At 45.8% G+C, this 26,566-nt stretch overlaps 1 protein-coding gene across 1 annotated transcript in view; it reads left to right on the top strand.

Moving 5' to 3' along the window:
- Window positions 1-26,566, top strand: part of rhbdf1b (rhomboid 5 homolog 1b (Drosophila)) — a 57,801-nt gene that overhangs the window by 10,499 nt on the left and 20,736 nt on the right. Inside the window, exons 2-4 of the mRNA XM_041858809.2 lie at window positions 19,778-19,936; window positions 20,288-20,427; window positions 20,729-20,875. Of these exons, the coding sequence (XP_041714743.2) occupies window positions 19,814-19,936; window positions 20,288-20,427; window positions 20,729-20,875 (410 nt within the window). The 5' untranslated portion in view covers window positions 19,778-19,813. The remainder of the gene's footprint in view (window positions 1-19,777; window positions 19,937-20,287; window positions 20,428-20,728; window positions 20,876-26,566) is intronic.

The following is a 26,566-nucleotide window of genomic DNA, read 5'->3' as shown; positions in this document are numbered from 1 at the left end:
CACACACACACACACACACAGCAGCCATGGGAAGCATGCCTGGGCATGTTTTTTGCTAGGCACAGTAGGCAGTAAATCTAATCAGTGATCTTATTTATCAGGTTTATATCAAGGCTGATGCTGTTGTGCTATCCTGACCTGTCACCAGCGAAGCTGCTGCTGTAGGAGCAGCAGTAGCCAGTAGTAATTTGGGTGGTGCTTTTATTTTCCCATAGAAATGTGTTTTTTTGCATATTCCAACTTCCCCTGAGACACGCACAGGGAGCAATTGGGGATAAGTACCTTGCTCAAGGGCACAGCAATATATGTTTTACCTTGTCTGCCCTGGGATTCGAACCAGTGACCTTTCAGTAGTAGTAGTAAGTCATTGTCAGTCTACTGTGTTCTCACCTGTATTATCATCTCACCTGGCTCCATGTGACGATACTGGTTAGGGTCAGTTCCATTTTAATCCTGTCAATTCAGGAGATTGAAAAAGCACACATTTGAAAGATAATTTCTCCTTTTCAGATTTTTATTTTGAATGATTTGAAATGGAGTCGACCCCATCCATGCTGGTAAGACTTTATGTTGACATTATCATAACACCATTATGTAGTAGACTTTATATCAGAGGGTTCAAGGAAAGTGTTGCTAGGATATTTCAGTGATTTGGTAACCCGGCCGGGACTTTGTAACTCTCTGCAACTGTCAGTCCAACACCTTAGCCATTACACCCAGAGGTCCGAACTATCACGTTTCAGGAGACGACGCAGATGCAGACAGTGTCGAAGTAACACAAGTTTATTACAAAAACAGGGGGCAGTCAAACGACAGGTCAAGGGCAGGCAGAGGTCAGTAATCCAGGTCAGTGTCCAAAAGGTACAGAACGGCAGGCAGGCTCAGGGTCAGGTCAGGCAGAATGGTCAAAACAGGGAAAACTAGAAAACAGGAACTTGAAAAAGACAGGAGCAAGGAGAAAACCGCTGATTATCCTCCATGATGATCTGGGATGTGATCTGAGATGATCCTCTGTGATGATCTGGGATCTACTGCTATGGAGGCTAGTGGCAACAGCAGTGGGATGGGCAGAGTAGATGGATGGATGAGTTTCATTTAGGGAGTTTGCGGTAGGTTGGGGATAGGGTTATATTTTGGCTAAGTTGTAGATTCTGCAGAGAGAAAATATATGTAAATGAAGGTGTGGAATGGAGGCTAGAATCCCCCCCAAAAATGTCACACCAAACTTGAGTGGTTGAATGGAAAATGCTTTACCAAAGTCTAGTCACATCTTTCATTGATGTCAATTAACATGGATGATGTCAGTGCTGTCACAAAGGCCAAAGTTCTTCATGGGGACTCCAGACTGAGTGGTCCATTTCAAAGCAGCCACAATTATGACATTCTTCATTCTCCTCTCTAAATATTCTTTTCAGTGTCATTTTCCTCCCTCTCCTCCCTCTGTTCTCCAATGCAGCATCTGTGTGCAATTACCATTAGATGTTTTTATCCATTGCAAGCCAACAGAGGAAGCTGTTATGTCTAAGTCACAGCATGTGGATGGTCCATAAGGAGCTCTATTCATCAGAGCAGACTAAAGGCCACACATTGAATGTGACAATGGTCTTCACTTCCACCAGCTAGCTGAGACAAAGGAGTCTTCCATAAAGAGAATTTCCCTGGCGATGGCTCCCACAGTTCCAAAAGTGTTCTTTGGCTGTCCCCATAGGATAACCCTTTTTTGTTCCATGTAGAACCCTTTACACAGAGGGTTTTACAGGGAACCCAAAAGAGTTCTACCTGGTACCAAAAAGGGTTCTTTAAAGCCGAAGAACCCTTTTAGGTTCTAGATAGCAGCCACTGTGGGAGCCATCGCCAGGGAAGTTCTGTTCATACTGTAGCCAGGGGCCAGAGCCAAGTCTCTCTCTCTCTCTCTCTCTCTCTCTCTCTCTCTCTCTCTCTCTCTCTCTCTCTCTCTCTCTCTCTCTCTCTCTCTCTCTCTCTCTCTCTCTCTCTCTCTCTGTGTCTGTCTCTCTCTCGCTCTCTCTATCTATCTCTCTCTCTCTCTCTCTCGCTCTCTCTGTGTCTATCTCTCTCTCTTTCGGTCTTTGTTAATAACTATGGGACTGTGTCATCTAAAGATCTGTCATCTATCACATTCCCAGCAGACATCAGCAAGCTGTTGGTGCCTTTGACACGATGACAGAGTACAGGCTAAATATCCATAGCACATGGGGCACATTTTCCAGTGAAAAAAAAAGTGACATTTGAATGGCCTGATGAATGTCTGTGTTGGGATTTTATGTGTTTATTAATAGATGTATTAGTTAGTGATAGATTCATTGAACTCATAAGACTGCGACTGCATGTAATCTGAAATGTGTGTTGGCAGCCAAGTCTCCTCCAGTCTCACTGCATATTAGTCAAGCACTAGCCACTGGGTATCAGTATCAAAACCAACACAACTGGAGAACAGGAGCAGATTTACTGCCGTTATAACTGTCATTTACAGTGTAACGTGAGTGCAGAAGGTAGACCAGGCAGCAGCCGGAGTCCATTTGAACCATGTCATATTACACATATTACACCATGTCATAAAGGGGTAAAAGGTCTGTGGAGTTCTGTCTCTGTCAGGCTTGGGTGTGTTACAGGTATCTGTATTTATTATAGATCCCCATTAGCTGCTGCCAAGGCAGCATCTACTCTTCCTGGGGTCCGGCAAAATTAAGGCAGTTATACAATTTTAAAAACATTACAATACATTCATAACGGATTTCACAACACAAGTGTGTGCCCTCAGGCCCCTACTCCACTACCACATATCTATAACACAAAATCCATGTGTGCGTGTGTGTATAGTGCGTATGTGTGGTAGTGTGTGTGTATGCATGTGTCTGCGCTTATGTTTGTGTTGGTTCACAGTCCCCGCTGTTCCATTTTTCTCTGTTTTTTAAATCAGATTATACTGCTTGCATCAGTTACCTGATGTGGAATATAGTTCCATGTAGTTAGTCATGGCTCTATATCAAGGGTGGGCAAACCTTTTGGCTCAAGGGCCACATTGAGTTTTTGAAACCAAGTGAAGGGCCACATACTATATGCGTGACAAAACATGTGAAGCCTTTATTCATTTTCACATCGACACGCAACTACTAGTGTACTGTAGGTGTACATATGCTTGCAGAACAATTCTACCCTTGTACCATCTTGTCACGCGTGCTGTAGGTGGGTGTAGTGGTGGAATCAAACGCAGAACACCGAAGGATAGTCCAAACAACTTTAGTAAATCTCCAAACAGGAAAACTAACAACACTTGCCCGAAGGCAAAAATACGCACGAAGGCGAATAAGCAAAAGCGCACTAACAGGTGCGTAACGCTCCAACGCAGTGGAGGAAAGCTCAACCGAGCGAAAGGGCGAAAATAAGCCCAACACACGACAGACCAAAATCAATAACACACAACACTAGACAAACACAACGAGAAACTTATAGGACACTAATTAGGCTAAACGAGAACAGGTGTCACAACAAAAAAGACAAAAGCAAACGAACATGAAACATACAACGGTGGCAGCTAGTATTCCGGAGACAACGAACGCCGAAGCCTGCCCGAACAAGGGAGAGAGGCAGCCTCGGCCGAAACCGTGACAGTACCCTCCCCTTGACACGCGGCTCCAGACGTGCGCCGACTCCGGCCTCGGGGACGACCCGGAGGACGCGGAGCAGGGTGCGTCGGGTGCCCACGATGGAATTCCGTCAGGAGAGACGGGTCCAAAATGTCTCTCCTCGGCACCCAGCACCGCTCCTCCGGACCGTACCCCTCCCACTCCACTAGATATTGGAGACCCCCCATCCGACGTCTCAAATCCAAGATGGACCTCACGGAGTACGCCGGTGCCCCTCGATGTCCAATGGGGGCGGAGGAGTCTCCCTGATCTCACTTTCTTGGAGTGGGCCAGCTACCACCGGCCTGAGAAGGGACACATGGAACGAGGGGTTAATACTTTTATATTCAACAGGTAGCTGTAATTTGTAACACACCTCGTTCAACCTTCCCAGGACTTTAAATGGCCCCACAAACCGCCGACCCAGTTTCCGACAGGGCAGGCGGAGGGGCAGGTTTCTGGTAGAGAGCCAGACTCGATCACCAGGTGCGTACACCGGTCCCTCACTGCGGTGGAGATCGGCGCTCGCCTTATGACGTCGGAGGGCCCGCTGCAGGTGGACGTGTGCAGCGTTCCATGTCTCCTCCGAGCGCCTCGCCCACTCATCCACCGCAGGAGCCTCGATCTGGCTCTGCTGCCAAGGTGCCAGAACCGGCTGGTAACCTAACACACATTGGAAAGGGGTTAGGTTAGTGGAGGAATGGCGTAGGGAATTCTGGGCCATTTCGGCCCAGGGAACGTACCTTGCCCACTCCTCCGGCCGGTCCTGGCAGTATGTTCTAAGAAACCTACCCACATCCTGGTTCACACGTTCCACCTGCCCATTACTCTCCGGGTGGTAACCCGAGGTGAGGCTCACCGAGACCCCCAACCGCTCCATAAAGGCCCTCCAGACTCTGGAGGTAAATTGGGGACCTCGATCAGACACAATATCCTCGGGTACCCCGTAGTGCCGGAACACATGGGTGAATAGGGCTTCGGCAGTTTGCAGGGCGGTAGGAAGGCCCGGCATGGGGAGCAAACGACAGGCCTTAGAAAACCGGTCCACAACGACCAGTATAGTGGTATTCCCCTGTGAAGGAGGAAGGTCAGTAAGGAAATCCACCGAGAGGTGGGACCATGGTCGTTGTGGAACGGGCAGGGGTAGTAACTTACCCCTAGGCAGATGTCTAGGCACCTTACACTGGGCGCACACCGAGCAGGAGGAAACATAAACCCTCACATCCCTTGCCAACGTGGGCCACCAGTACTTGGCACTAAGACAGTGCACTGTCCGGCCGATACCCGGGTGTCCAGAGGAGGGTGACGTGTGAGCCCAATAGATCAATCGATCCCCGAACCTCGAGCGGAACGTACTTCCGACCCTCCGGGCACTGTGGTGGACTAGGGTCGGTGCGTAACGCCCGCTCGAGCTCAGCATCGACCTCCCACACTACCGGTGCCACCAGACACGACTCCGGCAGTATGGGAGTGGGCTCCACGGACCTCTCCTCCGTGTCATACCGCCGAGACAGCGCATCTGCCTTACCGTTCTGTGACCCAGGGATGTACGTGATCTTAAATGTAAACCGGGTCAAAAACATATTCCATCTAGCCTGCCGAGGGTTTAGCCTCCTCGCTGCCCGGATGTACTCCAGGTTACGGTGGTCCGTCAAAATGAGGAAAGGGTGTTGAGCCCCCTCAAGCCAGTGCCTCCACACCTTTACCACGGCTAACAGCTCCCTGTCCCCTACGTCATAGTTTCGCTCCGCCGGACTGAGCTTCTTGGAATAAAAAGCACAGGGGCGGAGTTTAGGTGGCGCGCCTGACCGTTGTGAAAGCACGGCTCCTATACCGGCCTCAGACGCGTCCACCTCTACCTGAAATGGTAAAGAGGGATCCGGATGTGCCAGCACTGGAGCCGAGGTAAACAGGTCCTTCAGCCTCCCAAACGCCCTGTCCGCCTCGGCAGACCACTGCAGACGCACCGACCCCCTTCAAGAGAGACGTGATGGGAGCTGCCACCTGTCCAAAACCCCGGATAAGCCTCCGGTAGTAATTCGCAAACCCCAAAAACTGCTGCACCTCCTTCACAGTGGTTGGTGTTTGCCAATTACGCACGGCTGACACCCGGTCTACCTCCATCTTCACCCCTGACGCAGACAACTGATACCCCAAAAAGGAGACCGACTCCTGGAAAAACAGACACTTCTCTGCCTTAACATAAAGGTCGTGCTCCACCAGCCTCCGCAACACTCTGCGCACCAGGGCCACATGCTCGACACGGGTAGGCGAGTACACGAGAATGTCATCTATGTACACAACGACCCCCTGCCCCTGCATGTCCCTGAAGATCTCATCCACGAATGATTGGAAAACTGACGGAGCGTTCATCAACCCGTATGGCATGACAAGATACTCGTAATGGCCCGAGGTGGTACTAAAGGCTGTCTTCCATTCATCGCCCTCCCTGATGCGCACCAAGTTGTACGCGCTCCTGAGATCTAATTTAGTGAAGAAACGCGCCCCATGCAAGGACTCAGTCATGGTCGCAATCAGCGGGAGTGGATAACTGTACTTCACCGTGATCTGATTGAGACCACGGTAATCGATGCACGGGCGTAAACCCCCATCCTTCTTCTTCACAAAAAAGAAACTTGAGGACGCAGGGGAAGTGGAAGGCCGTATGTATCCTTGTCTCAGAGATTTGTCTATGTAAGTCTCCATAGCTTTCTTCTCCTCCTGAGACAGAGGATACACATGGCTCCGTGGGAGCGCAGCTCCTGCCTGGAGGTCTATCGCACAATCTCCCTGCCTATGGGGCGGCAACCGCGTCGCCCTCGACTTACTAAACGCGATGGCCAAATCCCCATACTCAGGGGGAACGTGCAATGCGGGCACCTGGTTTGGACTCTCCACCGAGGTAGCCCCCTACGGAAACGCCCAAACATCGACCCACACACTGGGCAGACCACTCCATCAGAGCCCTCTCCTGCCACGAAATAAATGGGTTATGGGTACTCAACCAGGGCATGCCCAGCACCACCGGATACGCAGGAGAGTCAATCAGAAATAGCTGAATCATCTCCTGATGACCCCCTGCGCACACATCCTAAGTGGCGCAGTGACCTCCCTGATCAAGCCCGCACCCAACGGACGGCTATCTAGGGCATGAACGGGAAAGGGACATCCACAGGAAGAAGGGGAATCCCCTAAGGCTAAACAAAACTTCTTATCAACAAAATTCCCAGCCGCGCCTGAATCTACCAGCGCCTTATGCTGGGAATGAGGTGCTACCTGTGGAAAACTCACAGGTATACAGAAATGTGCAACAGAGAGCTCTGGGTGAGTGGGGCGCCTACTCACCTGGAAGGAATCCCCAGTGCGGGACCTGTCGTCCTCTCCCCTAGGAGACCATCCCCAGCACCTAGCCGCGGTGTGTCCTCCCCGACCACAGTTGGTGCAGGGGATGGACCCCCTAGTAAGCCGACCCCTCCTCTCTCTAGCGCCAGCGCCCCCGAGCTCCATGGGACACGGCTCGGAGGCGCTGGAGGGTGAAATGGACGGACCCCCCTCGGGACGTCCGCGGGTAGCTAGTAGGTTATCCAGCCTGATGGACATGTCGACCAACTGGTCGAACGAGAGGCTGGTGTCCCTACAAGCCAGCTCCCGACGGACGTCCTCTCGTAGACTACATCTGTAGTGATCGACGAGAGCCCGATCATTCCACCCTGCATCTGCCGCTAGAGTCACGGAATTCGAGGCGAACTCTTGGGCACTCCTCCTCCCCTGCCGGAGGAAGACCAGACGCTCCCCGCCGCTTTCCCCCTCCGGGGGATGGTCAAACACCGCCCTGAAGCGGCGGGAGAACTCGTCGTACGTGATGGTGTCCGCGTCGATCCTCCTCCACTCCGCGTTGGCCCATTCCAATGCCTTCCCGGAAAGGCAGGAGATCAGGGCAGACACGCTCTCATGTCCCGAGGGCGCCGGGTGCACGGTGGCCAGGTACAGCTCCACCTGGAGAAGGAATCCCTGACACCCGGCCGCGGTTCCATCGTAGGCCCTCGGGAGCGAGAGTCGGACTCCTCTGAGTTCCGGTGCGGGAATGGGCGGACTGGCCGATGGTGCTGGCAGGGAGGGTGGCGGTGGAGGCGTTCCCCAGCCTCGGATGGTGGTGATCACCTCCTGCAGGGCGGTCCCCATCTGCAGGATCTGGTCCCGTTGTTCCCGGACCTGGTCCTCCAGCGTCGTCTGGGCTGCTGCGGCTCCTGCTGATTCCATTATTGGTGTGTTATTCTGTCACGCGTGCTGTAGGTGGGTGTAGTGGTGGAATCAAACGCAGAACACCGAAGGATAGTCCAAACAACTTTAGTAAATCTCCAAACAGGAAAACTAACAACACTTGCCCGAAGGCAAAAATACGCACGAAGGCGAATAAGCAAAAAGCGCACTAACAGGTGCGTAACGCTCCAACGCAGTGGAGGAAAGCTCAACCGAGCGAAAGGGCGAAAATAAGCCCAACACACGACAGACCAAAATCAATAACACACAACACTAGACAAACACAACGAGAAACTTATAGGACACTAATTAGGCTAAACGAGAACAGGTGTCACAACAAAACAGACAAAAGCAAACGAACATGAAACATACAACGGTGGCAGCTAGTATTCCGGAGACAACGAACGCCGAAGCCTGCCCGAACAAGGGAGAGAGGCAGCCTCGGCCGAAACCGTGACACATCTCTACCCTTGTTTTTTGTGAACACATTTCCCACACATTTTTCACAAAATTTATATAATTTATAACATCACAGACACAGTCAAACACACACACAGATCCTGCATCTCTACCCTTGTAAAGTACAATCAAACTTACAGTCACAATATGCAAACTTCAAAATAGATATACAGTGGGGAAAACAAGTATTTAGTCAGCCACCAATTGTTCAAGTTCTCCCACTTAAAAAGATGAGAGAGGCCTGTCATTTTCATCATAGGTACACGTCAACTAAGACAGACAAAATTAGAAAAAAAAATCCAGAAAATCACATTGTAGGATTTTTAATGAATTTATTTGCAAATTATGGTGGAAAATAAGTATTTGGTCAATAACAAAAGTTTCTCAATACTTTGTTATATACCCTTTGTTGGCAATGACACATAATTTGCAAATAAATTCATTAAAAATCCTACAATGTGATTTTCTGGAGAAAAAAAATCTCAATATGTCTGTCATAGTTGACGTGTACCTATGATGAAAATTACAGGCCTCTCTCATCTTTTTAAGTGGGAGAACTTGCACAATTGGTGGCTGACTAAATACTTTTTTCCCCACTGTATATTATATGACTGGAGACATGCAAAATGTAACAGCAGATGTGTAAACAAAAAACTATTCTAAAATTCGAGCATTCTTTTCATTTGGAATGGTCTGTTTTTGAAAGCATATTAAGGAACATTTCTCATCTCCATTGTGAGACATGTTTACAGTTTTCCAATAACCTCAGCCCAAATCTGACTGATTAGTTATTACCTGTATCCAAGTGCATTGCTGGATAATTCTCACTGCATAACCATCACCATGAAAAAGCATTATCCTTGCCTACCCCAGTCACGGTTATTTGAGTCTTAATGTGAACAATGGGTCTGGTCACCTCTCTTGGCAAGGGCATCAAAGTCTGGTGTCATCATTGATGTAGAGATTCTCAGAACAGCTGAAAAGTGGTAATTTGTTACATTTGACCTGTGACAGGATTTGTTGTAATTCATGACTGAGAACGTTTGTTCACACACATATGTGGACCCGAATAAAACAAGTATCCTTTGGGCTTGCTTTTTAATGTTTGGCGACTTTGTTTCATACAGTGAGCCATAGAACTGGTCTTTCTCACTGTCGAAAGACAGGGGGCATGATACAAGCTCCAGCTCAGACTCAATATTGGTGAAGTCTGAGAAGCGGCGGGAAAACTCAGCATGCAGGTCGATCAAAGTGCTACTGTATGTCTCAGTGCTGCACTGCGATGTGGGCGCGTTCAGCGTGGCCAGTGTCGGAAAATGAGTGAGAGACCGACTGCTCAATTGTCTGGAGAACAACATAAATTTGGCCTTGAATGCTTTAACGTTGGAATACAGTTCATGCACAAAAACACAATTTCCCTGCAGTTTCACATTTAGATCATTCAGATGCCCCAATATGTCCAAACTGAAAACAAAGTCGCCCAGCCAGTCTGTGTCTTTAAACACTGAGAAGTCTTCAGCTTTACCAACCGTATAAAAGAACATACCTATCTCCCCTCTCAGTTCCCACACACAGCGAAATACTTTCCCCAGGCTTAGCCAGCGCACATTTGAATGGTACAACAAGTCCTGGTGCTCTGCCTCTGTGTCATTGAGCAGCTGAATGAACTGACTATGGTTAACCCCCTTGCCAGTATAATGTTGACAAGTTTTACACTCACTTTGACAAAATGTTCCAGCTTTAACACACTTTTAGCACGCTTGCTTGAAAAATGACGATTGAGATTATATTCCTTAAAAATGGCAACACTTTCTTGGCATATCAACTGGCATGTCCAATATTAGTAAAAAAGTATTTTTCTGTCCATTCTTCTTTAACCTCTTAAGGATCTGACCTTTCTTTTCAATTTTCGCCTAAATTGACATACCCAAATTTAACTGCCTGTAGCTCAGGACCTGAAGCAAGGGTATGCATATATATTTTTGATACCATTTGAAAGGAAACACTTTGAAGTTTGTGGAAATGTGAAATTAATGTAGGAGAATATAACACATTAGATCTGGTAAAAGATAATACAAACAAAAAAAACATGCGTTTTCTATAATTATTTTTGTTCCATCATCTTTGAAATGCAAGAGAAAGGCCACAATATAATATTGCAGTTTAGGCGCAATTTAGACTTTGGCCACTAGATGGCAGCAGTGTGTGTGCAAAGTTTCAGATTGATCCAGTGAAGCATTGCAATACTGGACTATTTTGTATCAAGTCTGCCCAAATGTGCCGAATTAGTCAATTGATACATTTTCAAGTACATAACTATAGAGAACATAAAAAAATTATATGGTAATACAAAATGTACGTTTACACACTCCCAGGAATGTCATACATACATGATGGATCATTAGCTTATACACTAACTTTCACACATCTAGATGGCCGGGCGGGGTGGGTGTGGAGCCAGAGACAGCAGGGGTTCAAACTATAGAACCCAGTTCCTACATTTTAATATAACAATTTATTTTATCAAACAAACCTATGCTACATTTTATCTCTGGGACCCTTAGGATGACAAATCAGAGCAAGATTACTGAATGTAAGTACATTATTTACCTTCAGAGGTGAATGTATCAAACCAGTTGCCGTGATACGTTTTTGTTGTTGTTGTGCACTCTCCTCAAACAATAGCATGGTATGTTTTCACTGTAATAGCTACTGTAAATTGGACAGTGCAGTTAGATTAACAAGAAGTTAAGCTTTCTGCCCATATAAGACATATCTATGTCCTGGAAAGTTTGCTGTTACTTACAACAGTCATGCTAATCACATTAGCGCACGTTAGCTCAACCGTCCCATATACGGGACACCGATCCCGTAGAGGTTAAACACACAACATTCAGAGTCTTTTCTCATTTTCGCAGCACTCCTTTTTCACGTCAAAAGTGGTCAAGCAATGAAGTGGCTATGATGACTGAGCGCATTCTGAATCTGACTGTAGGCCCAAATAAAGAGCGTGCTGCCAGGCTACATCGCCATCTATTGGAGGTTGTTTGTATATCATAGAATGAGTAATTATAGGCCAAAAATCGTAACTCAAATATTATAATATTTAATACATTTAAAAAATGTCTCGCGGACCGGATTGAAGTGCCCGGCGGGCCGTACTTTGCCCCCCATTGCTCTATGTAGTACTGTGCGCCTCCCATAGTCTGTTTTTTTTGGGGGGGGACTGTGAAGAGACCTCTGGTGGCATGTCTTGTGGGGTATGTATGGGTGTCTGAGCTGTGGGCTAGTCATTTAAACAGACAGCTCGATGCTTTCAACATGTCAATACCTCTCACAAATACAAGTAGTGATGAAGTCAATCTCTCCTCCACTTTGAGCCAGGAGAGATTGACATGCATATTATTAATGTTTGCTCGCTGTGTACATCCAAGGGCCAGCCGTGCTGCCCTGTTCTAAGCCAATTGCAATTTTCCTAAGTCCCTCTTTGTGGCACCTGACCACACGACTGAACAGTAGTCCAAGTGCGACAAAACTAGAGCCTGTAGGACCTGCCCTGTTATAGTGCTGTTAAAAAGGTAGAGTAGCGGTTTATTATGGACAGACTTCTCCCCATCGTAGCTACTGTTCTATCAATATGTTTTGACCATGACATTTTACAATCCAGGGTTACTCCAAGCAGTTTAGTCACCTCAACTTGCTCAATTTCCACATTATTTATTACAAGATTTAGTTGAGGTTTAGGGTTTAGTGAATGCTTTTAGTTTTTGAAATATTTAGGACTAACTTATTCCTTGCCACCCATTCTGAAACTAACTGCAGCCCTTTGTTAAGTATTGCAATCATTTCATTCGCTGTAGTAGCTGACGTGTATAGTGTTGAGTCATCTGCATACATAGACACACTGGCTTTACTCAAAGTAAACATTGAAAAAAGTAAGGGGCCTAGACAGCTGCCCTGGGGAATTCCTGATTCTATCTGGATTATGTTGGAGAGGCTTCCATTAAAGAACAACTCTTTATCCACAATATAGCACGGGGTGTAAAGCGATAACACGTACGTTTTTCCAGCAGCAGACTATGATCGATAATGTCAAAAGCCGTACTGAAGTCTAACAAAACAGACCCCAAAATCTTTTTCTCATCTATTTCTCTCAGCCAATCATCAGTCATTTGTGTAAGTGGATCCTTCCTGCTGCATTATAGCGAACCAACGTAATGTAGGATTATAATTTATTCACACCGTCATTAGTCAGTGGGCTCCATGAAGCTTATAGCAGCTTAGAGACAGTGCTCTCAGTGGATGTGTACCCCTATGAAGCTGTAGTTAATGCTTCATAATTCCCTCTTTGCAAATGGGCACTATGGGCTGTTACCTCTGGTGTGTTTCTGATATGCAAACAGCTCTCAGAGTTCCATTCCAGAATGGAATGAAACATAATTGGAATACCGACTCCCATTCCATTCTGAGCTTGTTCCACACAGGCTTTATGGAATTGGATGCCATTTTGTTGTCAGGTGATGGAACTGTTGGCTTGAGACTGTGATATGTGAAGCCACATCACAGTAGTGCACTATGTGGAAAAGGGCAGTGGTGGAAAAAGTACCCAATTGTCATACTTGAGTAAAGGTAAAGATACCTTAATAGAAAATGACTCAAGTAAAAGTGAAAGTCACCCAGTAAAATACTACTTGAGTAAAAATAAATAAGTATTTAGTTTTAAATATACTTAAGTATCAAAAGTAAATGTAATTGCTAAAATATACTTAAGTACCAAAAGTAAAAGTATAAATCGTTTCAAATTCCTTACAGCAAATATTTTTAATTTACGAATAGCCAGGGACAAACTCCAACACTCAGACATAATTTACAAACACATAATTTGTGTTTTGTGAGTCCGTGAGTCCGCCAGATCAGAGGCAATAGGGATTACCAGGGATGTTCTCTTGATTAGTGCGTGAATTGGACCATTTCCCTTTACTGCTAAGCATAAAAATGTAACGAGTACTTTTGGGTGTCAGGAAAAATGTATGGAGTAAAAAGTACATCATTTTCTATAGGAATAAGTAAAAGTAAAAATTGTCAAAAATATAAATAGCAAAGTAAAGTACAGATACCCCAAAAAACTACTTAAGTAGTACTTTAAAGTATTTTTACTTCAGTACTTTACACCACTGGAAAAGGGTGCCATGCATTTGAGCCCTTAGTCTGCCGACTGACTGCAGTGGGTAGTTGTGACAGCGTAATAGTGTTTATTTTCCCAGGCAGGTTGTTCAGTGCCAGTTGGAGAAGAGACCAACCCTCAGACTCCTACTGTGTCTCTATTCTCTCCTCTCCCCTGAGAGAGCGCTTTGTGGTAGGTCTGGCCATTTCCCCCTTCCTTTTATATTTATTTTTCTCTCAATTTCCCCCCTGCCTCTCGCTCTTTCCCTCTCATTCTGGGTCTCTGTCATCAACTCACTGTTTAAAAATGACAAACTGACAGATGGGAACCAGGCTATGCCTTCTGCCCAGGCTTTTGAAGTCACTTGGCATGATATTGGGAAGAATTGTAACTTTTTATTTCAGTGTTTCCTGGCAGTCAAATATGCCATGATAAGATATTGGAAATGTTGGAACTGCAGTGAGTTTTCCCTATAGGATTTTTCCATTCCATTTTGAATATAATTTTTTGTATGCAAATTGAGTGAATGTTACGTCAATAAGCTTTATTTAGAAGCAGACCTGACATAATTATGTCAGTGCAGGAATAAAGCACTATGCTGTGACTTGCGTGGGCTTTTCTTTCTGTAGGATCATTAGCATCATTATTAACACCAGACCTTTAACTCAGAAACTGAGTTAAGGGGATACTGCGATATTCTGTCAATGACTGGAGGTCTACAGGTACGATAGCGTATGCTATGGAAACTATGTAAATGAATAGATAGACCCACACAGGTCTGTGAGTTATCCAGGGGAAGAGACCCATGGCCAGGGGTCCGAGGGGTCTGGACAATGACGTGTCTGTGGGCAGATTAAGAGATGGATCCAAGATGGTGGGTCCCAGTAGAATTACCACAGTGCTTCTCTCTTTCTTCTTCCTTCTTGCTTCTACCTCTCTCTTTCTTTTCTCTTTTCTTCTTCTTCAATATGTCATGTGTTTTTCTTTTTCTCCACCTTTTTATATCTTCTCCTCCTGTTCATGTTCTCTCTCTCCTCTCCTCCTTCCTCTTTTTCTTTTTCACGGCTTGGTAATCTGCTGAGGGACTGAGAGCTTGGCTGATAACCAGCCTCTTATACATGCTGTCAGAGTGACATTCAGAGCTCCAGCTGGCTGGAATCCTCCCGCAATACTGAATACAAATAGAGTGTTTACTACTGTATATAAATGCCTGGTGTGCACTTTTTTAGGATAGAAGGAAAACCTACATTCACTGGAAAGGTCTTGATAGATTCAACCTTGTACCTAGGGGTTCAGCATAGCAAGCCTTTACACTTCTGTGATTTTTACATACAGTATTGAACCAGCCCAGGACAATGAATGACTGAAACTGTTGATGTTTGAGGGCTTAATTTATGCGTGTGGATATTCTCCATTGGACTGCTGAGAACTGTTATTGTGAAAACAGCTGGTCTTTTGCGACGCCTGCATTTTCATGGCTATGGCTCAATAACAGAGGCCTAGGGGGTGAGTTTCCCAAAAGCCTTGTAGCTGAATCAGGCTCGCAGAGTGGTTTTGGTTCTGTAGCTGTACAGCCATGCCACACTATCACGGTTCACGCCACCAGAAGCAGAACTGAGTGGGATGAAGTGGGGCGGAACTGCCTGGTTTCTCAGGAGGAATGTGAGGTATTTCCGAGCATGTGCACCACAGAGTGTCGCGCTAACCAGGCGGTGCGCCATGACTATCAAGGGCACCTCTACCACAGGGCTTCTGGTATGGTTAACTTACCCTGGTCAAATAATGGTTGAGAATGGTCTGTGCTAGCTTGGTTGTGGTTTGTGCAATAGAGAACTCTGATTCTGCCTCTACTTCCCTAGCAATACATAATGCATTATAGACCGGATCTTAACTTGAGGAACGCACACAACAGGCGTTCTCATAAATCTTGTATTGATGTGCATGGGATTTGGGTTTAAATTTGAGTTATGCACATGAATTTACGTCAGGATTGGGCTTTATGAAAAAAGAGAAGAAGTCTTTAGTGAAAAGCTTATTCCTCCCCCTGTTTCCTGGTTGACCACTGGGTCTGAGGATTGAGGTAAATAGAATGGACCCGTAATACCAGATTAAACTTGGTGACATATGTCAATAGTAGAATGAGTTGGAATACAAAAAAGATTACTGTATTTTCTCTTTTTCAGATCATATTTTGGCTTGGTTTTGCTGTTGGGGATGATGATGGTGTGGGTGGTTTATGGAACATTTAGTCCAAAATGTGGGTAAACCTTAGTGGAGTCAAACTAAAATGTGACCTCTTGTTTGAACTTCTTAAAAACTCCATAAGTTCTCTTTCCAATATGATAACGAGATGAACTACAAATACAATCGACTTTAAGTTGTGCCAATGAGTGCACCCTCTTCTTTACTGTAGGTCAGGGATGGGCAACTGACCGCATGCGGCCCGCAGCCCCCCTTTTGTAGGCCCATAAACAAAAAAATCGAACTCAGTCGGGGTCTCAACTTACTGATGAGAGTTAGAATAATAGAATACACAAGGTGCAATTTGGTTGTGCATCAACAGTAACTCAATTAGCCATGTCAGCAATTTTGGGTACGCAGACCCACGAGTCACTGCGGCCCCTCATAATAAGTTATGTTTTTTTGTGGCCCCATCAAAGCTGCCCATCCCTGCTGTAGGTCATACTTTTATTGTGCCTTCTGTGGCTGTTTTCTCTGTTATACACACTGTTGTTAGGCAGATGTGTTTTTTTGCAGCTGGTCTGAGCGTGTGTTGTAGTCAAACAAAGCGAGGGGAAGGCCCTGGAAGAGGGACACAACACAATAAACACCCACACACACAACACAACACACACACAACACAACACACACACAACACAACACACACACACAACACACAACACACACACAACACAAAACACACACAACACGGCACCACTCGCAAAAAGGAAGCGACAAAATGAGGTCATCCATCGCTGGAGGACACACACACACACACACACACACACACACACACACACAAAGAGATAGATATGGCTGTAACATCTGGCACAGATCAAAACCCACTACACAGACCTCTGATGATGTCACATAGGGGGGAGGGGGCATAACTAGGACTTATCTAAGAGCAGATGACGGGTTCACTGAGGTTAGATTTTTCCAACACATCAAATATTGATTTCAGCCAAACATGCATAACACACAAGTCCATTTTCATGACAAAAGATAATAAATATCATAACTGTTTGAACTGAGATGATTTCAGGCCCATTGCTTTGTCCATGGTGCATAAAGCATAAAAAAGCAGAGCTCCTCTACAATACTCTGTCAAGCTGACATGAGAAGAGGTGGGATTGGGCTCTGTAAAGTTACACTGACCTTATCCTGAGTTCTAAATAGAGTGATTGTTTCACATAAAAAATTAGCTATTTTGAGACACAGGGAAACAGTCGGTGAAGGAAGTGTCAATTATAATGTCAAAAAATACAGCTTGGTATTTCTGTACTCGAGCAAGGAAGGTTGAAATGAGAGAGGTAGAAAAAGAGATGGAGAGAAAAGGAAGGAAAGATGGGGAGAGAGAGAGAGAAAGAGAAAGAGAGAACGAGAGAGAGAAAGAAAGATATAGAGAGAGAGAAAGAGAGAGAGAAAGAGAAAGAGAGAGAGAGAGAGAGAGAGAGAGAGAGAGTAGGAGAAAGATTGGTTTGGAAAGTGCAAGGCTATTGAAATAGACACAATGAGGAGTAACTTGAGCTCAGTTCAACCCCAGTACTGTACGGTGCAAATCTCTTTCCATGAGCACAGCAAACAGGGTAGGAGAGGACAATGTTTGGACAACTATTTTTTGCAAAGTGACATTCTGTTTATTTCAGCAAGATGTGTCTGGAGGAAATGTCCCTGTATGCAAAACAGGCCCATGTACTTGATACTGTGCAGCGTAACTGTAGGAAAAGATCCAGCTCTGTTTCTCCAAATCATCCATATACTGTAGTGAAATCAACACCAATGTGCATAACACAAGAGCAAATCCATTCAAACACATTCATTCAGTTTCATTCAATGAAAACTCACTTCCATTCAGTTCCTTTTGACTCCTGGTGCAGGGTGACTTCCTGGAGATTCTTGATGTTTATGACATCACCCATCCAATCCCTGTCCTGATCTCCTTCTAGGCTGACAGACAGGAGGAGGCGTATCATCATGTGGTCTACTGCAGGATTAAAGCCTGTCCGTTGGACCTTAATCTGCTTGTCACGCACACGCACACACACACAGATGTAGAAAACTGACCGGGTGAAAGAGGGACAGAGGGATAGAGGGATCATGGAATAGCAAACAATGTGTATGTGTGTTGAATGCTGTTTTGTGTCAAAAGGGGGATGAGAGAAAAAGGGATTTTGTTATTTTCATTCGGGTTAATTTCATTTTAACTCTCATACTGTAAACTTCTGACTTAAGCCTTAAACGCAGTTTATGTGCGTACGTGCAACTGTGTGTGCATGTGTTAGTGTGCATGTGTGTGTGTGTGTGTGTGTGTGTGTGTGTGTGTGTGTGTGTGTGTGTGTGTGTGTGTGTGTGTGTGTGTGTGTGTGTGTGTGTGCGTAGCTACAGCATAGCAATAGGATGTGGTCGTATTGTTCTGGTGAGATGCTTTTTGTAGGAGTGTTTACTCTCTCTGTCTCTGAAAGTCTCTGAAGGAGCACACAGGGTTCTAGAACCAACCACAGAATGACCTTCAGAACACAGCTAGCCGAGGAATAACTACACATTTTTATGTGCTGCTTTTTTCCTGAATTCTTACCGTAAACTCCATTCCCTTGGGTTTGGAAACACACCCACTCTGACTGCCTGGCTGGCAAGTGTGTCTCTGCTGGTATTGGATAGCACACAGCTTGTTGGACTTGGCTTCAGTGAGTCTGAATATTCAGCCTCAAGAATCAATTACGATATAATAGGTAATTGTTCTGTTAATGATTTCATGGCAAGACCAAAGACTGTAATTTCCTTCTGAGAAATGTTTCAAAATAAACCTCAAAACCATCCACATCTGATATCTCCTTAAATGGTGGTTGTCTGTTCAGTCTTACAGATGCTTCATTCAGATGTCCTTTTCATGATCATCTCCTATTTAACTCTTATTTAACGTTGGCTGGCTCTAGGACTTCCTTTCCAGATCATAGTTAGATCCCACATTGTCACCACACAGACATAGGACAGGATCCCAGACACAGCCTCAATGCCTTACGGCCTCCTGTTGATCAGCCAAGACCACCCTGCTGAATGGATGAAGGATGATATCAATACAAGTTTTCCTAAGGCTTACATCAAAGATCATATCTTAGCTCTTGACACATAGCAAACAATCTATTAGTCAACTGCTTCAGTGAGGAAGCCCTGCCTGTCTGGAGACAGTGTGGGTTTAGGTTTGACTTAGTGGGTGTGCTACTGTATGTGTACAGTATACCAATCAACGACTCTCTGTGTTTATTCTGTCCACAGGATTCATTAGTGTATGTATGTATGTATGTATGTATGTATGTATGTGTGGAGTGGAGCCCCTAATTATCAGGCTGTTCCTTTGATGCAGTGGTTCCGGTGCTGACGGCAGTGTGTGTGTGTGTGTGAACATCCTTAGGGGTGGCCGAGTTCAAAGACTTAGCGTAAATACAGTGCAACATTGAGTGGGGTTGGATGAGGAGAACTTGTTGAGGCAATCATTGCCCCCTTGTGGGAGAATATACTAGTACAAAGTCTTAATAAACACACAGTCCATGGAAATCATAGGTCTGCTTTGCTACAAGCATTTCACTACACCCACAATAACATCTGCTAAATATGTGTATGCGACCAATAAAATTTGATTTGATTTTGATGCAGTGGTACAGCGATAGCATACCCGACACAAAGATATATGACTACAAAGAATGGAAGAGAGACAGTGAATATACATAGAGAGAGCCCAGACAGAGCAGACTAAATCTGAGGCTGTGTCCAGATGGGCAGACAGACAGCGGACACAGGGAAGGGTGTTTCCAGTTTGGAGGGCACACAGTCTGTTTGTGTTAGGTTGACTGGCAGCATCGCCAGCATTAGGATCAGCCAACTTCCCAATAATGTAAAGTACTCAATAAAGCTGCTTCATGCGCTCTGCTCTGAGTCAGATCACTGGGGTTATCTGTAATACGGCTACAATGTGTGTGTGTGTGTTCTGAACTTCTGTCTCACATCTCTCCTTCTCTCCCTGTGTCTCCAGCTGGCAGGCGTAGCACGGTAGGGGGTGGTAGAGAGGATGGCTGAACCCGGCCAGAGCCAGCCCCAGGAGAGCAGTAGTCTGCAGAGGAAGAAACCTCCATGGCTCAGAGTGGACATCCCCCCACAGCTGTCCCTGGATGAGCCCTCAACATTCATACAGGTATGATGACACGCCTCTCTCTCTCTCTCGCTCACACATTCACACACACACACACACACACACACACACACACACACACACACACACACACACACACACACACACACACACACACACACACACACCCCTTACATTACAGATACAATCCAACTGGATAGACACTGAACACACACGTATACAGGTACAACACACACTCCACACACATTCATACATACAGGTACAGTTACTGTAATCTGGCCTACATACAGGTTCAATACAGATTCAATACAAGCGTAAAATAGAGACCAGCTACAGTAAGTCCACTCAGCTTTTGAGGTGCAATGTCTTTTTGTTGTCTGGTGTGTGTTGCAGCCGGTGAAGAGGCAGGGGTTCCTGCGCAGTGTAAGCATGCCCGGTGAGAACATACAATCAGGAATCGCAACCTTTGACCCCAGCAACTATCTCCAACCCCCCTTGCAGCACCAGCCCTCCATCACACAGACCATCAAGAGGTGAGACCACACACATGCACATGCGTGTATGACACACCACACCTTCCACTCTCCTTGCTTAACTGCTCACTACTATGATTTCTGCATTCCCTGAATATATTTTCTAAATAACACTCACTTTTACTAACTGACTCTTACTCTTTTCCAGCTGATCTGAACTTATACTCTTTTAATTTCTCTTTTTACTCCTCTCCTTTATTTCCCACTCTCTCTCCTTCCTCTTTGTGTCTCTTCCTTCTCCTTCCCGCTCTGCCTACACGCCTCCTCGGCTTTCCTCGGTCTGGTGTGTGTGTGTGTGTAGTGAGAAGAGGGTGCATTTCAAGCGGGTCAACACGGTCCCTCCTAAGGGCCAGAGGGGCCCCCGACGGGCGTCTGTGCTCCGCAGGCGCTCCTGTGTCCCTAAACTGGTCACCCGCCGCCGCTCGTCCATCCCGAAACAAATCATCAAGTAAGAGAGAGAGGGGGGAGGGGATGAGGAGGCATATGGAGAAAGATAGAGAAGGATGAAAGAAGGAACAAGGGAAGAGAGAGAAGGAAAATATTAAGATAATGTGTCAATAGAACAATGTAAGAATCCTCAATACAACAATGTAAGAATTCTCAATACAACAATGTAAGAATCCTCAATACAACAATGTAAGAATCCTCAATACAACAATGTAAGAATCCCCTGAAGATATGATGCAAACTTCCAGCAATTCGCTCACCAAATCATCTGTGTTTAAGGATGAATCCTCAAAACAACACACAGGGACCACATCTGTTGTGTGTTATGTTTTCATGTTTTTGACTGTTCCATGACGCATAGAGGATGCATTCACACATTCCACCCACCACCCTTTATACACACACAATGACTCATAAAGAGCAGCTACCTGGCCTCCCACATCAAGGCCACTGTGAATCCATCGGAGCTCCGTGTAGCTGGTTTGTGTGTTCAGCTCATTGTGTGACGGTGGGCCAACACCAAAGACAGCTACCTCTTCAAAGGCCTGCCTGAACCTTTGCATGCGAAAGGTGGAACCATGGTGTGTGTGTATGTGTGCGTGTGGGCGTGGGGTCCAATTGGCTCCAGTAGGACTCTATCAATAGTATGACAGTAGCATGTTGAGGGGGCACTTGTAATGGCAAGCTAAGGCCTGTGAGAGGGACAGGAATGTCAGCAATGCTAACTTTCTATTGACACACAGCTATTGTCACACCTATGAAGTTATATTCATACACATGATGATACTGTATGTGACTGACTGAGTTTGAACCCCCGTGTTAGCAGTGTGTCACAAGACTGTGTTAGCCTGCTGAGCGAAAGCCTAGGCATTAGTTAACCTTTTTACATTCTAGTGATTTAGCAGACGCTCTTATCCAGAGCGACTTACAGTTAGTGAGTGCATACATTTTCATACTGGCCCCCCGTGGGAAACGAACCCACAACCCTGGCGTTGCAAGCGCCATGGTCTACCAACTGAGCTACAGGGGACACCACGCCTCACCCTAAGGTAGTTTCCTCATGATCATGCAAGGGGTTCATGACTTAGCAGCGTCAACCTTGTGTGCATTCTTTCTCTCTCTCTCTCCCCACTTCTCTCTCTCCCTCTCTCTCTTCCTCTCTCTCTCTCGCTCTCCCTCTCTCATCCTCTCTCTCTCTCTCTCCCTCTCTCTCTCTCGTCCTCTCTCTCTCTCTTGTTGAGACAGGTCCCGCACCCTCCCTCCTCCGCCTGATATGTACAACCAACCTTGTCTTTTCTCTCCTTCTAATCTCTCTCTTCCTGGGAAGTGCTGGTATGTTAGTGGGAGCGTTGGCTAGTTTACACACACTCCCCAAACAGAGAGAGAGGGGGGGAGAGAGAGACAGAGAGAGAGGCAGAGAAAGAGGGAGAGAGAGGGGGTTAATAGAAATATAGGGCTGAGAGAGAGAGAGAGAGGGCGAGAGAGAGAGAGAGAGAGGTCAAGAAATAAGAGGGAGAGGTATGTCGAACTAAGTGTGTTAGGGAGGTGGGAACAGAGATTCACAGAGAGCAGATCTGTATATCCGTTGTCCATTCCCACTGAGGATCAGGCAGCTAGAGAGAGAGGATTCATGGAGATACAGGCGGAAAGATTTCACAACCTCAAGTTCAGAGAGAAAATCTTCTGTTGAATTGAAAGGAATCCTGGAGAGAGAAGACATATACTGGAGAGAGAAGACAGTTTTGAGGAAAACTGGATACTCAATACTTCCAAGCACAGTAGACGGATCACAGATCATAGCCTGGAGGTTGTGGAACTGAAGAGAGCAAATCCCTGTAAGAGATACAGACAAGAAGATCACACTGCATCAAGTTTGTCTCAAGTTCAGAGAGCAAATCTTCTGTTGAATTAAAAGTCTGTTGGATTCTATCTCAAAGTCTGCAGTGTTGCAGGAGAAAGGCGGTTATTTTGGAGTCACACTGGAGGTCAGCCAGCAACGGCTTCTAGACTACACATTCTCCTAGTGTGATCATCTGGTCTGAGGATCATCAGCTTTGCCAGGCCGTTTGATTGACCCCCTCTCTGGGAAGAACATACTACTGAATGGAAGTACATTTCACATCAGCACCCAATGGATGTATAGCAGCTCTCAGCCTCAATTGACCTTCAATTGTTCTCACCAGCTGTGAACCAGAGGTTGACGTGGGGTCAGACGTCAGACAGGGGTTAGGGGTGAGACCAAGACAGTATGTGATTGTGGCTCCAGGCTGCTGTAGCTCTGTGTGAGCCAGAGGCATGACCCTACCTGCTTCCTGGGACTGGGATGGACTGGACAGGTAGGAGGACTTGGGGGAGCGGGGGGGAGAGGTACGTTAGTGTGTTGGAAAGGAATGCAGTGGGGAGACACAGGAGAGGGGAAGGGGAAGGAGGGGATGTGCTGGACAGGTAAGACAGTGTGGGACTGGGTAGAGGAACATGTGGGAAACAGGAGGGAGGGAAGGAGGAAAGAAGAGAGAGGGAGCAAGAGGGAGGGAGAGGAAGGAAAAAAGAGAGGTCGAGGGGATGGGAGATTAGAGGAGAGGATTTCCAGCTGTGCAGGGATCACTGACAGTATTTTACAAAGGAACCGTTTATCTTTTGATTTTTCATAGTTGAGGGATGCTTGTTTTTATGATGTTAGGCGCTGCAGAATGACCCAAATGTAGTAGAACAAGGGAAATAGAACATGCACTGATCACTGTGACATAAATAAGGATGTTCAACCTTCACTAAATGTCTCTCCCCAAGCTACACATTTCCGTTGTCTGTATACCTCTGGTAGTGGAATAATACCAGTAGCTTCTGGCTCTACTGGCAATAGCTATTTCTTTTTATGATCTCTGCCAGTCTCAGAATCATTGGCAAAGTGGTAGCACTGGATATCCTTATAGGGCACTATTTTCTATTGGCATCTTTGTCTTTCTTTGAGTGGGAGATTTATAGCTTTGTGTATCAATAGTCAGCTAAACTTCCCAATCTAAGGTAGATAATGATTGTGAATGATTGAGCACACTGTGTGTACCAACCAACCCTAGCTTGAGGATATCAAAAAGCCTATTGATGTAGGGTGATGTAGTTTCAATCGTTGCCGCTTGGCAGACTGGTGTACTCATGAACCAGTTGTTGTTGTGTTATTTAGTTTGGGAATGACTGTGACATACACGCACATTCAAATGCAGGCACGCAAACGTGCACACCAGGGTTTCCGTTAGCCGGTAATAGGTGGCTTTTGGCCTATAAAAAATAGAAAAGCCGATAAGTAAAATTGCCGCTGGCCAATTGTCAGGGGGAAGAAGAAAAAATCCCATTGCGAAATAATTATTTTTAGCCTATTCATTTATGGAAATACCCGTTGATGTAAATACATTTGACTGGTCTATTGGTAGATTAGCATAATTCTGTGGAATTACATTTGCGCGTCTGTAGGCTATAGTATATTTGTTATGTATCTTATTTACACTACATGACCAAAAGTATGTGGACACCTGCTCGTCGAACATCTCATTCCAAAACCATGGGCATTAATATGGAGTTGGTCCCCCCTTTGCTGCTATAACAGCCTCCACTCTTCTGGGAAGGCTTTCTACTAGATGTTGGAACATTGCTGCAGGGACTTGCTTCCATTCAGCCACAAGAGCATTAGTGAGGTCGAGCACTGGTGTTGGGCGATTAGGCCTGGCTCGCAGTTGCCGTTCCAATTCATCCCAAAGGTGTTCGATAGGATTGAGGTCAGGGCTCTGTGCAGGCCAGTCAAGTTCTTCCACACCGATCTCGACAAACCATTTCTGTATGGACCTCGCTTTGTGCACGGGGGCATTGTCATGCTGAAACAGAAAAGGGCCTTCCCCAAACTGTTGCCACAAAGTTGGAAGCACAGAATCGTCTAGAATGTCATTGTATGCTGTAGCGTTAAGATTTCCCTTCACTGGAACTAAGAGCCTGAACCATGAAAAACAGCCCCAGACCATTATTCCTCCTCCACCAAACTATGCATTCGGGCAGGTAGTGTCCTCCTGGAATCCGTCAAACCCAGATTTGTACGTCGCACTGCCAGATGGTGAAGCGTGATTCATCAATCCAGAGAACGCGTTTCCACTGCTCCAGAGTCCAATGGCAGCAAGCTTTACACCACTCCAGCCGATGCTTGGCATTGCGCATCAGTGGAGGCTGCTGAGGGGAGGACGGCTCATAATAATGTCCGGAACGGAGCAAATGGAATGGCATCAAATACATGGAAACCATGTGTTTGATGTATTTGATACCATTCCGCCTGTCCTCCCCAATTAAGGTGCCACCAACCTCCTGTGTTGCGCATGGTGATCTTACGCTTGTGTGTGGCTGCTCGACCATGGAAACCCATTTCATGATGCTCCCGACGAACAATTATTGTGCTGACGTTGCTTCCAGAGGCAGTTTGGAACTCGGTAGTGAGTGTTCAAGGACCGGCAATTTTTACGTGCTACGTGCTTCAGCACTCTGCAGTCCTGTAATGTGAGCTTCTGTGGCTTACCACTTCATGGCTGAGCCGTTGCTGCTCCTAGACGTTTCCACTTCACAATAATAGCACATACAGTTGACCGTGGCAACTCTAGCAGGGCAGAAATTTGACAAACTGACTTGTTGGAAAGCTGACATCCTATGACGGTGCCACGTTGAAAGTCACTGAGCTCTTTAGTACGGGCCATTCTACTGCCAATGTTTGTCTATGGAGATTGCATGGCGGTGTGCTCAATTTTATACACCTGTCAGCAACGGGTGTGGCTGAAATAGCCTAATCCACTAATTTGAAGGGGTGTCCACATACTTTTGTATATATAGTGTATCACAGCATACAGATACAGAGCCTTTGAGCAGGAAAGCTGTCAGACAGCTGCTCCTGCAGGACCTCAAACGGCAACTGAAGGCAGGCTTCATCACCACGTCACACACCAATGAGCTGGAGGCAGTAGGCTATGCATTTTGAAAACATATACTTCATTGTTTGAAACCTGAATGTTTTAATACGTATTATGAGGCATGTCTTACCTTGCTTCAAAAGTACGCTATTAGATCTCCTCTCTTTCTAAATTTCTAACAGATATTTTCATCTCTGTCACATGAAACCACTTGCATGTGCGGTGCCCTTTTGACAACGGTGTTTTCCTGCTAATTGCATTATGGAACGAACATTCACGCGTAGCCTACTGCCTTGTGTGCATTGCTGTGAAGAAATAATAGTCTACCAACATTTTAAGCTAAACATTCTGATCTGTTTCATCAGACTCATTGCTTAAATTATATATAATGTTATGTAGCCTAGGCCTACTGTTTGTATGAATTTGGGCTCTGTCTTCCCACAACTCAATCAATCAATCAATCAATTGTATTTATAAAGCCCTTTTTACATCAGCAGATGTTACAAAGTGCTATACAGAAACCCAGCCTAAAACCCCAAACAGCAAGCAATGCAGATGTAGAAGCACAACTGTCCCAGAGTGTTTGGAATAGGCTATTCCTTGACAAGTTAACCAATACAATAGGTCAACTTTTCTACTATGGGAGATAGTAGATTGACATAGGCTAGTGATTTTGCTGTTCGTTACCCATCTTGTTGGTTGAGGAAAAGTAAATGTGGACAGTTATTCTAACATCTTCAAAGTGCACATCAGAATTC

This window comes from Coregonus clupeaformis, chromosome 31 (assembly GCF_020615455.1).
Source record: "Coregonus clupeaformis isolate EN_2021a chromosome 31, ASM2061545v1, whole genome shotgun sequence".
NCBI lineage: Eukaryota > Metazoa > Chordata > Actinopteri > Salmoniformes > Salmonidae > Coregonus > Coregonus clupeaformis.
Note: the sequence above shows the minus strand (reverse complement) of the source record. Positions and strands in the feature narration are given on the sequence as shown.